The sequence below is a fragment of the Bombyx mori genome, chromosome 16 (genome assembly GCF_030269925.1).
Source record: "Bombyx mori chromosome 16, ASM3026992v2".
In the NCBI taxonomy this organism is placed as follows: domain Eukaryota; kingdom Metazoa; phylum Arthropoda; class Insecta; order Lepidoptera; family Bombycidae; genus Bombyx; species Bombyx mori.
In genome coordinates, this window is record NC_085122.1 from 11,416,817 (window position 1) to 11,433,195 (window position 16,379).

General features: G+C 41.1%; 1 protein-coding gene across 3 annotated transcripts; it reads right to left on the reverse strand.

The window, feature by feature from the left end:
- Positions 1-6,105: 6,105 nt before the first annotated feature.
- On the reverse strand, positions 6,106-15,946 carry LOC101745703 (phosphatidylethanolamine-binding protein homolog F40A3.3). 3 transcript variants are annotated; one of them, XM_004922697.5, is made up of 5 exons: positions 14,476-15,946; positions 13,055-13,139; positions 8,221-8,344; positions 6,773-6,986; positions 6,106-6,262 (listed from the first exon to the last, which is right to left on the reverse strand). In XM_004922697.5, exons 2-5 carry the CDS (start codon positions 13,133-13,135, stop codon positions 6,124-6,126), a joined length of 558 nt encoding a protein of 185 aa, XP_004922754.1. In that variant the 5' UTR covers positions 13,136-13,139; positions 14,476-15,946; the 3' UTR covers positions 6,106-6,123. The 3 variants fall into 3 exon arrangements, with proteins under 3 accessions (XP_004922754.1, XP_004922755.1, XP_062529111.1); XM_004922698.3 differs by having other exon boundaries at positions 14,472-14,561; XM_062673127.1 differs by having other exon boundaries at positions 14,363-14,505.
- Between the last annotated feature and the right edge of the window lie 433 nt (positions 15,947-16,379).

Below are 16,379 nucleotides of genomic sequence, written 5' to 3' on the forward strand. Positions count from 1 at the left end.
GTTTTTTATTTATCGACTGAGGCTCTACGAAGTCTACCGGGTCAACTAGTAAGTATATAAAGACGAATTTATAATTTACAGTATAATCAAACGGTTAGCGTGGTATGGACATGTGATGCGTAGAGAGGAGATGCATGTAACTAGGGGATGTATGGAAATGGTAGTGCAAGGTAGAGGGGGGAAGAGGTCGACCGAAGAAGACATGGATGGAGTGTGTGAATGACGATATGAGAGAGAGAGAGAGGAATGTGTGTTGAGATGACGGCTGATAGAACAGAATGGAATAGAAAGAATCTCTGTGCCGACCCCACCTAGTGGGATAAGGTGGAGACAAAGAAGAAGAAATACGAATTTATAAAGAGAAACATGGTAAAGAATCGATCTTAAAAACCCGTTGTTTGGCTACGCATTAGTTCTAGCTAATCACCAGAACAACTAAACGAATTTGTTACGATGATGTATTGAGAAAAAATAGCGTTAACTGCCTATTTCAATAAATACTTCATTTAAATCATTAAACAGTGACATTGGTGCTGATACGATCCATCATAGGAGAAGATATTTTCAGTCGTCCATAGCAAAAATAGCACGAAAAACCGAGGGTAGATCAAGACAGACCTCTTGTGAGTCCGCACGGGTAGGTACCACCACCCTACCTATTTCTGCCGTGAAAAACTAGGGAAAGAGAGAGAAATAAACTGTAGACAATGCAAAAAAAATAGTCTCTTAGTATCAATAAAACTTAATCTGTGTACATATCTAACGTTAACTATATTTTCATATTATCCCTAAATTAATATTCACCTTTGAAAAAACCTATCTGGTTCTATACTCGATAATATCTATTCTTCAAAACTGTATCAATAAAATTCTATTCGTTAAGTACACCGTTCTAAAGACTCAAACATCATTACGAATATTAATTCTTTTATTTCTAGTTTTATTAACAAATGTCAACAAACCAGTTGCTCAACACTGCTTTCCTGATTATTGAATAAACCGTTTGTTTTTTTTTACTTCTCATGAAGACTATAATATCTTTGTGTATATTTCGTTGGATCATTTGGTTCTCTGGTTTTTATTTTATTGCTTAGTTGGGTGGACGAGCTCACAGCCCACCTGGTTTTAAGTGGTTACTAGAGCCCATGAACATCTACAACGTAAACGCGTCACCCACCTTGAGATATAAGTTCTAAGGTCTCGGTATAGTTACAACGGCTGCCCCACCCTTCAAACCGAAACGCATTACTGCTTCACGGCAGAAATAGGCAGGGCGGCGGTATCTACCCGTGCGGACTCACAAGAGGTCCTACCACCAGTGGACGGTTTGGGAAGTGTGGTTGGCCATCATCCGATTGCTCTATCATGTATAGTTTAGCTCTACGGTCAGTTATTCTTAAAGATTTACGATTCAACCCACAAATTCCCTTGTCGTCGGCTTGCCTTTAATCGTGAACAAAAAAAATCACTAATTTGACATTTAAATAAATAACTAATTTGATTGTGCGCCAATTGAATTAATTTAAAACAAGGTCGTTTATCAATGTCAAATTAATGATTTCTTGCTACTAAGTCAGTTGCTGAAATTAGCATGGTACATACATGTACCCAGAGAGAAACAAAACAAGTTTCTGCAACAGCATACAAAAGAAAAATGTTGGCAAAAATAAAAACATATTTTTTTTGTATAATATATAAAACTAAAGGAAGTCATGTCCATTCTATTTATATATTATCGGATCACACTAATTCCATTGTATAACTTAATTGTGTAATGAACAAAATAATGATACGCGAATATATTTGAGCCGTGTGTTTTTATCAAATATGATTCTCTAGAATTATCGCGTTTTTTGGAACGAAGTTCCTCATGGGACGATGCGTAGGGGTACCCTAACCGGGGAAAAAACGTCCGTAACGTAAGATTTTTATTAGTAATGCACACAGTGTACGACTTAACTTTGTAATAACGTACAAAAAATAACATATTTTTTTATCATTCATTGACCACGATCTCAGAGCGTTCGTTTGCGCAACACACTAACTCTTATGCAAACAACCGTGAATGAAGTGTACCACAATAAGTTCGCACGTTACCGAATTACCGTGGGTTGTTGCGAAACCTCCAGTTTTTAGTTTTCTTTATACCTCGAATTAAGAACTTAAAATTTCCTATCCGGTGTCCGACGACACCACACATCTTTTTTATTCCTTCCCATTCGCTGATAGCCTCGGGGGCAAGCCCAGCTACGCACAAACAGGACAGAGCCTCCGATGCCTTGCAACTTCTTTCGCGTCAAGTGGAAATTATGTTCACAGTAAATAGTACTTAACAGATCTATAATCTGGAGTTTTTTTTTTTTTTTTTATTGCTTTTGATGGGTGGATGAGCTCACAGCTAACCTGGTGTTAAGTGGTTACTGGAGCCCATAGACATCTACAACGTAAACGCGCCACCCACCTCGAGATATAAGTTCTAAGGTCTCAGTATAGTTACAACGGCTACCCCACCCTTCGAACCGAAACGCATTACTGCTTCACGGCGGAAATAGGCGGGGTGGTGGTACCTACCCGCGCGGACTCACAAGTGGTCCTACCACCAGTGATTAAGCAAATTATAATTTTGCGGGTTTGATTTTTATTACACGATGTTATTCCTTCACCGTGGAAGTCAATCGTGAACATTTGTTGAGTACGTATTTCATTAGAAAAATTGGTACCCGCCTGCGGGATTCGAACACCGGTGCATCGCTACACACGAATGCACCGGACGTCTTATCCTTTAGGCCACGACGACTACTAAGGATCTGGAGTCACTTTAAATTACAAAATAAATGCTGACCAGTTTGTTCTTCACAATCATATTAATTATATTGTATCTGCCACTTTTTATAGATTTAGATTTAGGCGAACCCAAAATATACTTAAAGCTACTTTTACAATTCAATCCCGTTTCTCTATCTAATACCCGGGATCTTCTTTCGGGGATTTCTTTTTTTCTTTCCTCTTACCATGAAGACGAAAAACCAAGAAAAAGAAACTGTCAGACCTCGAGATACCGTTAGTTTGTTCTGTCTGAATTACGACCTTAAAAATCGAGAGATTCGTGTAATAGAAAAATAGACGGATGTTGTTATAACACAATATACAAAGTCGACGAATAACCAACAACAATAACTAGTTGGATGAGAGCTGTAATGTATTCGAAAAAAAATTAAATAATAATTATTACTAGAGGTCCCGCAGTAGTCGAAATTCGACTATAATTAATTGGAATTGTAAGTTTGTGCACTATTGCTATTGTATTTTGAACGCCAAGACTATACTATAGAAAAATATTAATAAAGACAAACAATATTTAATCTATTCTCAATTTGACAACAGACGTCAAGAACAAAAGTTTGACAATAAATAGTATGCATGCGTGTGTGCGTCAAATACATGGTATGTAGTGTGTGTAACGTTTTCTTTATTGATTTAATGTATCTTTATGCATTATTTAAAAAAAATATTAGCATTGTGCACTTCTTCTCTATAAGTGTGGAAAATTTTATACTCCTCCGTCCGCGCAATTTTCGTAAAAAGGGATACAAAGTTTTTGCTTCACGTATTAATATATATATTAAATTAAATAATAATTACTATACTTTAACGTAATTAAATCGTTAAAATGATTTTAATTATGTTTACGGCTCGCGCATACCGGAACACTAATAATAAAATACTTGAATATTTTCAAGTATTTTACGTTATTAGGTTTGTGTGGAATATACTTATAATATTGTTACGCCGGTAAGAGTAGCGCCATCTATCGCCGAGTAGTAGTACGAGTATCAAAGGATCTAGTGGCATCTAGAACGCTCGAGAGGTGCAGCGCCGTCTACTGTCAGATGGCGGAAACACTATACTCGAGATGCGTGGAATGTTCTCGATAATTTTAGGGATGTGGTATCGGCTCTAAAGGCGTTGCAGGGATGGAACGCAGTCAGTCAGTAAACGGAACTACTCGAAGCGAAACAGCGAACGTATCACCTGAAGCGAAGCGAAAGAAATGGATTAAGAATTTGTGAAGTGTTTTAAGTGTTCTAAGTGCTAATACAGTGTTAATTTGTACTTCGGCGAACCCTCAGCGCGTAACAATATATAAGATTTTTTGTAAATCTTGTTTTTCAAAAGATTTGTTCAAACATATACAGACAACCCTTCCCTGTTTTTCTATTGCTTGGGCGGGTGGACGAGCTCGCGGTCCACCTACTGTTAAGTGGTCACCGGAACTCATAGTCATCAACAACGTAAATGTCGCCCACCTTCTAAGTCTCACTTTTTACAATACGGCTGTCCCACCTTTCAAACCGAAACACATTACAGCTTCACAGCGGAAATAAGCAGGGTAGTGGTTTGAAGTCGTCGTGGCCTAAAATATAAGACTTCCAGTGCATTCGTTTCTAGGGATGCACCGGTGTTCGAATTCCGCTGGCAGGTACCAATGTTACTAATAAAATACGTACTTAAAAAAATTAACTGTTCACGATTGACTTTCACGGTGAAGGAATGACATGATTTAATATAAATAAAAACCCGCGTAATTATAATTTACGTAATTACTGATGGTAGGACGTCTTGTGAGTCCGCGCGGGTAAGTACCACCACCCTGCCTATTTCTGCCGTTTCGGTTTGAAGGGTGGGGCAGCTGTTGTAACTATACTGAGACCTTAGAACTCATATCTCAAGGTACCCGGCGGCATTTACGTTGTAGGTGTCTATGGCTTCGGTAACTACTAGGTGGGCTGTGTGCTCGTCCACGCCATAAACAATAAAGACAAAATAAAAAACCTATCCATGCGAGTTCACAAGATGCCTTATCACCAGTAAATTTGTATTCTTAAAATAATAATAGATTATTCGTTATCATTTGTGATTATTTTTAATAAGCATTCTCATACACAATGACATGTACGAAATAGCTTATTATTTTAAATTGGATTGTGATTTTTTTCTGTGTAATTTTATTTTGTAAATTATTTTGATGCGTACTGGTACTTTTATGGGGTTTTTGTTTGCATTATATAAACACATATGCAGAGCGTAATCTATGACAAATAGTGACCATAAGCAGAAGAGCATATGTGGTATACATAAATATGAGAACATTACAACTTGGGATTTTTGGAAACCTCTATAATCTTAGCTCTCAGTGATGCGATGTTAGCCATTGTTTTGAATTGAATACTATTACGCTCTGGGGTTCGGAATAATAAAAAACAAAAGCAAAGTATAAATGAACACTGTATTAACACTTAGAACACTTTATAATTCTCAATTCGCCTCTTCCGCTTCGCTTCAGGTGATCCGTTCGCTGTTTCGCTTCGAGTAGTTCCGATTACTAACTGCCATCTCTGCAATGCTTTTATAGTCGATACGACATCCCTAGGATTATCGAGAATATTCCACAAAACTCGACGTAATGTGTGTTTCTGCTATCTGACAATAGATGGCGTTATACTTCTCAAGCGTTCTAGATGCTACTAGATCCTTCGATATTCGTTCAGCTATTCGGCGATAGATGGCTTTACTCTTACCGGTGTAACAATACGTAAATTAACGCGCTCACAGATGACTACCACAATGACGAAATAAAATTATATTAAAAAAGGAGCCCACGAAAAAAAAATTGCATAATTATCGGCAGATCGTATTGTGAACACATGAAAATTCGACGTAACTATAGTAGTGCAATTAAAAACATCTGCCCGTATATTTATGAAAATACATTATTCACTTCAGTCGCTTCGACTTTGCCTTTTTAAATTTTCCCCTAATTTTAGCGGCGGTAGGGGATGTAGCCCACCACAATAGGTACCTTGCCTACTTCTAAAAAGTTTTATCATAACCGGCCTGATAAGTCTGCAATGAGAGATCCCCTGGGATGAATGCAGATAGTCTCACACAGGGTGAGACAGTGAGACGGAGTCTGCAATGAGAGGTCCCTTGAGTGAGTGCAGATAGTCTCAAACAAGATAAGAAGGTGAGACAGCGTGAGGCCCACCGAAAGCCTGAATATAAAGAAGAATATTCTACTACTACTTTTAAAATAAAACAAAAAGGCAAATTTAAATCATTATATTAGGCGCCCAAGCTTTTGTAAAGCTGTGGGACATAGTCGTCGAACTGCGCTCTGTAGAAGTTGCCGGCGACAGGCGCCCCCAGGTTGTACTTTTCAGCGAACTTCTTCGTGGAGAACGAGGCGCGACCATCAATAGACCTGCAGAAACAGTTCTCTTAATACATAAGGGACCTAGTAACACAGAAGGTTTTAGTTATTTCGTAGCCGGATTGAAGCGATGCACCGGTGTTCGAATCTCAGGCGGGTACCAATTTTTCTAATGAAATACGTACTCAACAAATGTTCACGGTTGACTTCCACGGTGAAGGAATAGCATCGTGTAATAAAAATCAAAACCGCAAAATTATAATTTGCGTAATTACTGGTGGTAGGATCTCTTGTGAGTCCGCACGGGTAGGTACCACCACCCCGCCTGTTTCTGCTGTGAAGCAGTAATGGGTTTCGGTTCGAAGGGTGGGATAGCCGTTGTAACTATGCTGAGACCTTAGAACTTATATCTCAAGGTGGGTGGCGCATTTACATTGTAGATGTCTATGGGCTCCAGTAACCACTTAACACCACGTGGGCTATGAGGTCGTCCACCCATTCAAGCAATAAAAAAAAAAAAATTGGAACCTAATTTTATTGCTAAAAATACAAGACCCTTACGTGTTCGTTAGCCTTTTCTCGTCGAAGTCCAATTTTCCTGGTTGTTTATAAAGGATGTAGACATAACGATGGATCCCAGTACCCTGGGGTGGTCCGGAGCCGATGTATCCCGATAGAGTCTCTCCAGCAGAAACGTCACCACCAGGAATGTTTCCTACGAGCCAGTGGTGCCATTCACGGTAGACCAGCTCAGGTCCATCGTAGTTATCAGGGTCTGAAATGAAAACAATCCCGAAATGAAAAGGTCTGATAGAGTAGACAGTATCACAGTAGTAATCTGAAGGCTTCGAATTCCCTAAGATTTTCTAATTCCTCTCAGATCACCAACCAATTACCAATAATAATAGATCCTAAAGAGAAAAGACTATCAGGAAAAATTGAATTTGCTAATGTATTTAGAACTCCTTTGGCAAATTATATATAAAAATACCCCTATCATATTTTAAGAGTCATAGGAGTCTATTTTCCTGAAATGCCCAGAGCCTCCTATAGGTTAATTCAGCTCTGACATCAACTCAGTGAAACCAAGTTGCGTCAACCTCTGGAAGGAACTATATCATTGGATGGTCCCTTGCACGTAAATGCTATTGACATTTCTTTTTTCAGTACTTCAATGTAGGCACCGAAAAATTCGTACTCCTGATATTAGAATTGGACTGATCATCATTACTGTGACCACTTACTCATCTGGTTAGAAGACTCATTTACCACTATTCACAACTCTCGATGCTGGAGGTAGAGTATAACTTAGTTCTTCCACGAGTACGATGAACTATGGTCTGTTTGCTGCTAGCGATCCTACTAACAGAGACCGTTGACGAACAACACTTTGGATGGATCAGGTGGATCTATCAGGACACTTTTTTGTATAACTTAGATGGATGGACGAGCTCACGGCTCACTTAGTGCTTAGTGGTTACCGGAGCCCTTAGGCATCTACAACCCAAATGCCGCCACCCACCTGGAGACATGAATACTGAGGCTTTATAGAACAACGGCCGCCCCACCGTTCAAACCGAAACGAATTACTGATTTACGGCAAAAATAGGCAGGGTGTTGGTACCGCGCGCACTGCATTACCGTAAGTTTCGTGTAGTCGGTGTGGTGAAGCTCGATGGGGCTTAGTCGGTAGGCGGTTCCGCGAGAGAAGTGCCTCACGCGCCGATTTCAAGGCGTAGTTTCTTGTAAGAAATTGGGGGAGGTGGAGCACCTCGGTCCTTCTCTTCTTCCTTCTTCTCTGGAGGCGCCGGAGGCCGACATAACCCGGTCCTTTACCCCCCTCGACCGGGTATCCGTAAATAAATTCACGAGAGTAACAATAAGGGTGTTGGTACCTACCCCTGCGGAGTCCCAGACGTTCTAACACCAGTGAACATATCTCGGGCTGTGGCTGGCTGGTGTGTAAGCCAGTCACGTCGTATAGTTATAGAATTGATGATTGATCTTACCCGTGAACACGAGCGTATAAAAAGCATCAGCCTCGGCCTCAAAAGTGACAGAAGGCTGATCCTTCACTTGTGTCGGAGTCAGCTCATTTCCTTGAGACGCTATAGCACCGCTCGGGTATTTAAGCTGAAATACATTACGAATGTTATTAAATTTTAAGCCGACTTTGAAACAAGATATTTTATATTAGACTGTAGAGTTAGTTTCATTGTTAGAAATATTGGTTTTAAGGTCTTCCTGTCAAAATAAAATCGGAACAGAATGAAATCTTAGCATTCACCGTTGTTTAAATAAAGTACATATTATTATATGACATGATTTATTTTTGTTATAAAATTTTACAGAAATCTATATCTATACTAATATTATAAAGAGGAAAGATTTGTTTGTTTGTTTGTTTGTTTCGAATAGGCTCCGAAACTACTGGACCGATTTGAAAAATTATTTTTCCATTAGAAGCCGACATTGTCCCTGATGAACATACGCTACATTTTAAAAAAAAAAAAAAAATTTTATTTTTTTAGTTTCATGTGTGTTTTAATGTTTCCGAAGCGAAGCGAGGGCGGGTCGCTAGTCGATCGATAAACCTATAAGTTATATTTTCAAGTATTATTTTTCCTATTACGATTCGCAGTTGTCCACCAGCCGAGAGCCGGAATGTATATATAATTATGTTTATTTGTTTATTACACTTCATGTAAAATTTCACATTGGCGGTAATTCGTATTTGGCATGTAAAAGGTATTCTCTACCATTCAACCAAAGGTAGTGTAGAGTAAATAGTGGTAGATACAATGAAATTTATATCAAATTACAAATACATACACAGAAAAATATTGCTGCCTACTTAAACAAATGAGGTTGCAAGATCAGTCTATTCTTCACTCAGGGTCCTTAATTACTTCGTACCAGAACGGTGACTCCTCCCGGGCCTGAGCGTTATCTGTTACGCAGACGACACGTTGGTCGTGGCCCGGGGGGGGAGTTTTGCTGAGTCTGCCCGTCTTGCTACGGCTGGGGTGGCGCATGTCGTCGGCAAAATTAGGAGATTGGGCCTCGACGTGGCGCTCAGTAAATCCGAGGCCATGTGGTTCCACAGGCCCCGGAGAGTGCCACCTGTCGATGCCCATATCGTGGTTGGAGGCGTCCATATCGGGGTCGGGGTGCAGTTGAAGTACCTCGGCCTCATTCTGGACAGTCGTTGGACCTTCCGTGCTCACTTTCAGAACCTGGTCCCTCGTTTGTTGGGGGTGGCCGGCGCGTTAAGCCGGCTTCTGCCCAACGTCGGGGGGCCTGACCAGGTGACGCGCCGTCTCTATACGGGGGTGGTGCGATCAATGGCCCTATACGGGGCGCCCGTGTGGGGCCAGTCCCTGGCCGTGGGGGTGGCGAAGCTGCTGCAACGGCCGCAACGCACCATCGCGGTCAGGGTCATCCGTGGTTATCGCACCATCTCCTTTGAGGCGGCGTGTGTACTGGCTGGGACGCCGCCTTGGGTTCTGGAAGCGGAGGCGCTCGCCGCTGACTATAAGTGGCGGGCTGACCTTCGTGCCCGGGGCGTGGCGCGTCCCAGCCCCAGTGTGGTCAGAGCGCGGAGGGGCCAATCTCGGCGGTCCGTGCTGGAGTCATGGTCCAGACGGCTGGCCGATCCTTCGGCTGGTCGTAGGACCGTCGAGGCGATTCGCCCGGTCCTTGTGGATTGGGTGAATCGTGACAGAGGACGCCTCACTTTCCGGCTCACGCAGGTGCTCACTGGGCATGGTTGTTTCGGTGAGTTCCTGCACCGGATCGGAGCCGAGCCGACGGCAGAGTGCCACCATTGTGGTTGCGACTTGGACACGGCAGAGCATACGCTCGTCGCCTGCCCCGCATGGGAGGGGTGGCGCCGTGTCCTCGTCGCAAAAATAGGAACCGACTTGTCGTTGCCGAGTGTTGTGGCATCGATGCTCGGCGACGACGAGTCGTGGAAGGCGATGCTCGACTTCTGCGAGTGCACCATCTCGCAGAAGGAGGCGGCGGGGCGCGTGAGAGACGCACAATCCCGCCGCCGTCGAGCGGGGGCCAGGGAGGCGGATCTCGCCCAAGCCCTGGCCCTCTAAGTGTTTCGGGTCCCCCTCACATGTCGGTCTGGGGACCGGCGAGGGGGGCCTAAGAAGACGACGTGCAAGCTGCTCTGCACGCGTTTTACGCAAGAGCATCCGGGTGATGGAAGGCCGGCTATCCTCGACCCATGCTGGTTCTGGCCCAGCGGGGTATTCCGTAGGGTAACCCACTCTAACCGGCGCCATGTAGGCGGGCTTCGGACAGTCTGCCGACCGAGAGGGCTGGTGGTCGTGGCGCCGACGACCGCCAGTCCGGCGTCCCGAGGGGGAGGGTGATGGGAGAGATGTGCTCCGCACTAAACACTTCACTTTCCCCCCTTTGCCTTTTCATGAGTTCTGTCTCATGCGAGGTTTGGACGTTGGTTGTTGAGCGACAGGAGGTTTTAGTCAGTTCGACTCTGACATACCCCGCCCAGTATCCCCAGAAAAGGGCGGAAGTCCGGCGATTTCCTCCTGACCAAAAAAAAAAAAAAAAAAAAAAAAAAAAAAAAAAAAAAAAAAAAAAAAAAAAAAAAAAAAAAAAAAAAAAAAAAAAAAAAAAAAAAAACCAGAACGGTGACACAAACACGTGTGATTTTTCGCAAATTTCCACCACTACTGATAACCTAGATCAAGTTAAGGAGTAAGCGATGGCTAACGGTATTGGAGAGGAGGTGAGAAGATGATGAAGATTATATGGCTAACGGACCGTGCGAGATGTGGAAAGGAAGAAAATAGACGCTCTGGAAATGTGGTACTGGAGAAGAACGCTTAGAGTTTCGTGGACCGACTTTCGTACAAATCGTCTTTTCGCATTAAAAGTGTACAATTTCCAAAAATATTCGAAACTGAGTTAATATGCGGAATCATTTGGTATCACCGGTTGTTGCGTTGTAGTGAATAAGTGTGGACTGTATTATTAGTTTGATATTTTTACTTATCTATAAGTGACAAAATAAATAATTTAAATTTAATGACTATAAGAAATAAGAAACGGATGTGTCGCCCTCGACGACTGGAAATGGAAAGGGGTAAGGCGTCATAGCGGACGTCCCTCGTTGACACCTTTGGCGTTCCGAATTCAAACACCGGTATTTTTCTCATAAGTACTGTCAAAAGAGCGTAGTTTAGTTTATTTCATTTTTTTTAGTTTACGTATATTTTGACTACTATTAACAAAATTAATACATAATTTTATCTTACTTTAAAAGACAGATAATGTTAATGGTAAAAAAATATGTTGCAAAGATGATTAATATTAAGAATATTACATGTTAAGCCTTTAAAATACTCTCCTATAAAATTAGTAAGTATTGAGATTATACAGTTTTAATGCGAGAAGACGAAATGTCTCGATACTTCCTACCTATGCTGATAGCCTTGAGAGGCTATTTCAGCTTCGCCCTAACGTTTGTAGGTGAGCTCGCGGGGCTCAACCGGAGTGTTGCTAACACTGACCCTAGCAAGAGCAGTGCTTCGCAGAATCTACCACCGGATCGGAAACGCGACCCACTGAGAAGATCCGGCGAGAAGCTCAGTGGGCTGTGTCTATGGGTTAGTTCGCTCGTCGAGCACCGTTATTGGATCAGGAGGATCCGTAACGACGTGTGAAGTGGAACTCGGCATCAAGCAGCGTCTATTTGCAGTATCTATAGTACAGTCTCGAATGGTGGATTTCTTCGGACACGTTTCGCGACGAGATGGCCGGTCCATAGAACGCCTCGTTGTACAGGGAAGGGTTGATGGTACAAGACCTAGCGGAAGGTCAGCAATGCGGTCGACCGACCAAATTGAAACTGCAGTAAGAGGTCCCCTAAATGAGTGCAGTAGAATGGCCTCGAGCAGGGACAGATGGCGGGACACCCTGAGACGCATCAAGTCTGCCCATTCCAACACAACGTGACGATCACGACCACTCTCTCAAGAGTGACACGATAGAGAAGAAGAAGAACGGCATTCATGTTGTTATGTCGACGGTCTCCTGTGACCACAGTATCCTGTGTGATCTCGTTAAAAAAACAATAAATACAAACACAGCCGGCTTTTTTCGGAAACTGGCGTACAGTATGCGTCCGAACTTAATTTAATGCGTGTCTAGACAAATGATATCAGTTATCGGCTAAACGAATTCTTTCCTATAGATTAATATATATTTAAAACGACATACACGTTATTTATTATCAAAACGAATCTATCATGAATCAATAACTCGATAACAAATTATATATTCATAAACACGTGCATTCTTCTAAATCAAAAACGATTAAGAACTAAAACTAGAACCCTGGAACAGTATTATTATCTTAATATTATTTAGTATTTTTAAAACTATCATCATCATCATCATCAACAGCCCACAGTCGTCCACTGCTGGACATAGGCCTCTCCCAATCCACACCACTGAGCCCGGTCTGCGGCTCTCCTCATCCACTTCTTGCCGGCCACCGTGCGGATTATAAACTATATTATAAACTATATTAGATTTATTTACTATTGTTTGTTTATCTATGTTTGGGTTCCTGTATATTAAACATAACTACATAATATTAAGTAAACATAACTACTAATTATACTAAGTAAGTGATATTAATAAGCTATATAAAAGTTATATTAAAAATTATATTAAAATACTAATACATATAACTAATACTAAGTAAAAAAAAACTAACACATACATAGATTTTAAGTTATGTAAATTTACTGGAAATAAAAGGCTTTATTATTACTATTATAATATTATTTATCTATAGATTACCTCAATGTTCTTAGTTGGAGCGACGGGAATAACATCCGGCACTATTTTGCTAGCTTCGAATGCTTGTGCTACCAAAGACATGATTCTGGGAACAGAAAATGAAATCAAATGTTAAGTACTTGATAAACATGAACTAGTTTTGTATCGTTGTATGGTTTTGGCGGGTCGTAGAAATAATCCACTGAGTTTCTTGTGCTTATTGAGTCGTATTAATGTATTATTTAGGTGGGGCAGCCGTTGTAACTATACTTGAGACCTTACAACTTATACTTGATCCATTAACGGTGCTTTTACCACCACTAGCACCGATCATCGTCCTCGTCGAACCCGTCGCTTGCGACGAAGGGATCGACGAGCGAATTAATCCATAGACACAGCCCACTGAGTTTCTCGCCGGATCTTCTCAGTGGGTCGCGTTTCCGATGCGGTAGTAGATTCCGCGAAGCACTGCTCTTGCTAGGGTCAGTGTTAGCAACTCTCCGGTTTGAGCCCCGTGAGCTCATCTACAAACGTTAGGGCGAAGCTGAAATAGCTTCTCAAGGCTATCAGCATAGGTTTTAAAAACAAAAAAAACAACAACAACTTATATCTCAATATGGGTGGCGTATTTCGTTGTAGATGTCTATCGGCTCCAGTAACCACTTAACACCGGGTGGACTGTGAGCACGTACACCCATCTAAGCAACAACAAAAAAAAAGTATGTGTTCTCAGATGGATACTGCAATAATAATGCAAACATAAGTCAATGGATTTGGATCAGATAGATCAAAAAAATAGTTTGTAACCTGGATTTTATTCTGCACATAGGCTACTTTTTATCATAGCAAATGACATGAATTGCAAACGGACGGTATATGTGTAAATTTTTTATATTTTTTTATGTTATGCAAGGCGATTGCATGCAGCAGAGATGGGAATGTTGCGATGGATGTGTGGAGTAACGAGAATGGATAGAATACGAAATGAATATGTTAGAGGAGTCTGAAAATGGCACCTGTGACAGAGAAGCTGAGATGTACGCGTTTGGAATGGTATGGATATGACGAGGCGAAATTAAAATGAGGTTGGTAAGAGAGTGTTAACTATGAATGTGGAAGGATATAGAGGAAGAGGTAGACCTAAGAAGAAATGGATGGATTGCGTGAAAGACGATAAACATAAGAGGGGAGTGAGCGAAGAAATGGTATATGATAGAGGAGTATGGAAGCAGAAAACATGTTGCGCCGACCTCAAGTGACTGGGAGAAGGGCAGCAGAATGATGATGTTAAATATGACATGGTTTTCGTTGACTCTACAGTTTACGTACCAACGAATCTGCAAATCGGCTTGAAGCTTATGAATAACACAACTGTATTAATAGCTGGGCAAAATGATAACGCGTTAAGCATGTAATTATTGCATTAATAAAACCTTACTTACAATACGTCGTGTCTGTATGATCGCCAAAAAAATACTAAGCGTCTTCTTAATTACAAAAATATGTCGAATATTGATAACAGAATTATTAGGTATATCTGAATAAGATATACGTTTTTTGTTTTTCTTATTACGTAATCGGATGTGTTTACGCAATAAGGAGTCAAGTTTGAGAAATTAACAATATCGGAATAGGTTTTTTTTCTTTTTACTAAATTTGGGTACCATTTAAAGAGTATCTGGTGCCAATTGGTTACTAAAGCCCATGGACTTCAAACCATTGATTCACGAGGTCAGACTCTTTCTCTTGTAAATCTATTCGAATCTTCAAACCAAAACGTATCGCTAATTCGCGGCAAAATTAGACAATTAGGGTGGTACCTAGACAGAACCCATGCCCTAACCAGTCTACTCGGAGCCTCGAGAGACCATTCTAGCATCACCATACCTGATGGGCTAGCTCATTGGGTCCAGCCTGAGCCATATTGCTAATACTAGCCCTAGCAAGAGCAGTGCTTCGCTGAATCTACCACCGAATCGGAACTCCGACCCACTGAGAAGATTCGATGACAAATTCTATAGGTATAAGTTGCAGATCGAACTCTTCGTCGTAGATATATGAAATATCTATAAGCAACCGAGTAGCATTTTATACAATAGTATGCGTTGACAAGGAAATTTCTGAACATGTGGTAGGGCGTCTTTTGAGCCCGCACGGGTGGCTACCATCAGCCTATCTATTTCTGATACGAAAGGAGCTTTTTAGTTTAAATGATGAGGTAGCCGTTGTACTGTAAAACTGAGGCTTAGAACTCATATCTCAAGGTGGGCGGCGGTATTTACGTTGTCAATGAGCTCTGGCTCTGGTAATAAAAAAAAGGCGGGCTGTGAGTCCTGTAAACAGTTTAAGCAATAAAAAAAAATGTAAATTCCTTACGACGAAGTCTTTTACATGTTAATTATAATGAAATTACATTTATGTTTAAATTGTCGAAATACTCTGACCTATGATCTGTTCGACTGATAGCAGATTGTATCTTTATAACTGCATATTGCAAACAAATAACTTTTTTTTGTTTCCTACCTAATCGCTGGTAGCATAAGAGGCTATTTCAGCTACTCACGGACTCAACCTGAAAGAATGTGCTAACACTAGCTATAGTTTTAGTTTAACAACGATTTAGTTTAGCTAACTTGCTAGCCCTAGCAAGAGCAGTGCTTCGGAATAACACCGTGTAATAAAAATCAAACCCGCAAAATTATAATTTGCGTAATTACTGGCGGTAGGACCTCTTGTGAGTCCGCACGGGTAGGTTTCGTCGCCCTGCCTATTTCTGCCGTGAAGCATTAATGCGTTTCGGTTTGAAGGGTGGGGCAGCTGTTGTAACCATACTGAGACCTTAGAACTTATATCTAAAGGTGGGTGGCGCATTTATGTTGTGGATGTCTATGGGCTCCAGTAACCACTTAACACCAGGTGGGTTGTGAGCTTGTCCACCCATACAAGCAAAAAAAAAACTACCGCTGGATGTATCTTTACTATTTAATTAATAGGGACCGAATTATTTTGTACAATAAAACCGGGTTGTAAAAATTCTATTCACGTTCTAGACGAGAGTGGATTTCGATAACCTAAGAACGGTTGAACTGTGAGCTCTTTCGTCCATGTATTTAACTATATAGCATTACCATAAATAACACCAAATAAAAATTTACAGTTTTCTCTTATTAATGTCTAATCTTAATCTTCCCATTCGAGACGGTAAATGGTATGACAAAATATATGGAAACACATCGCGAATCTTCGTTCATTTTTTTTTCATTCTATACTAACTCTGACGCAGTCCGTAAGCTTACCCGTCGACCAGTACGAATTCTGGTTTATTAATACATAATTATCAAATGAA

Excerpts from the sequence above, each read along its gene's own strand:
- LOC101745703 (XM_004922697.5), bottom strand. The coding sequence starts at position 13,135 with ATGTCTTTGGTAGCACAAGCATTCGAAGCTAGCAAAATAGTGCCGGAT. Across the intron at positions 6,987-8,220 it reads TTATACGCTCGTGTTCACGG|ACCCTGATAACTACGATGGA; the intron begins GTAAGATCAATC and ends TTTTCATTTCAG. Across the intron at positions 6,263-6,772 it reads GAGAAAAGGCTAACGAACAC|GTCTATTGATGGTCGCGCCT; the intron begins GTAAGGGTCTTG and ends CTGTTTCTGCAG.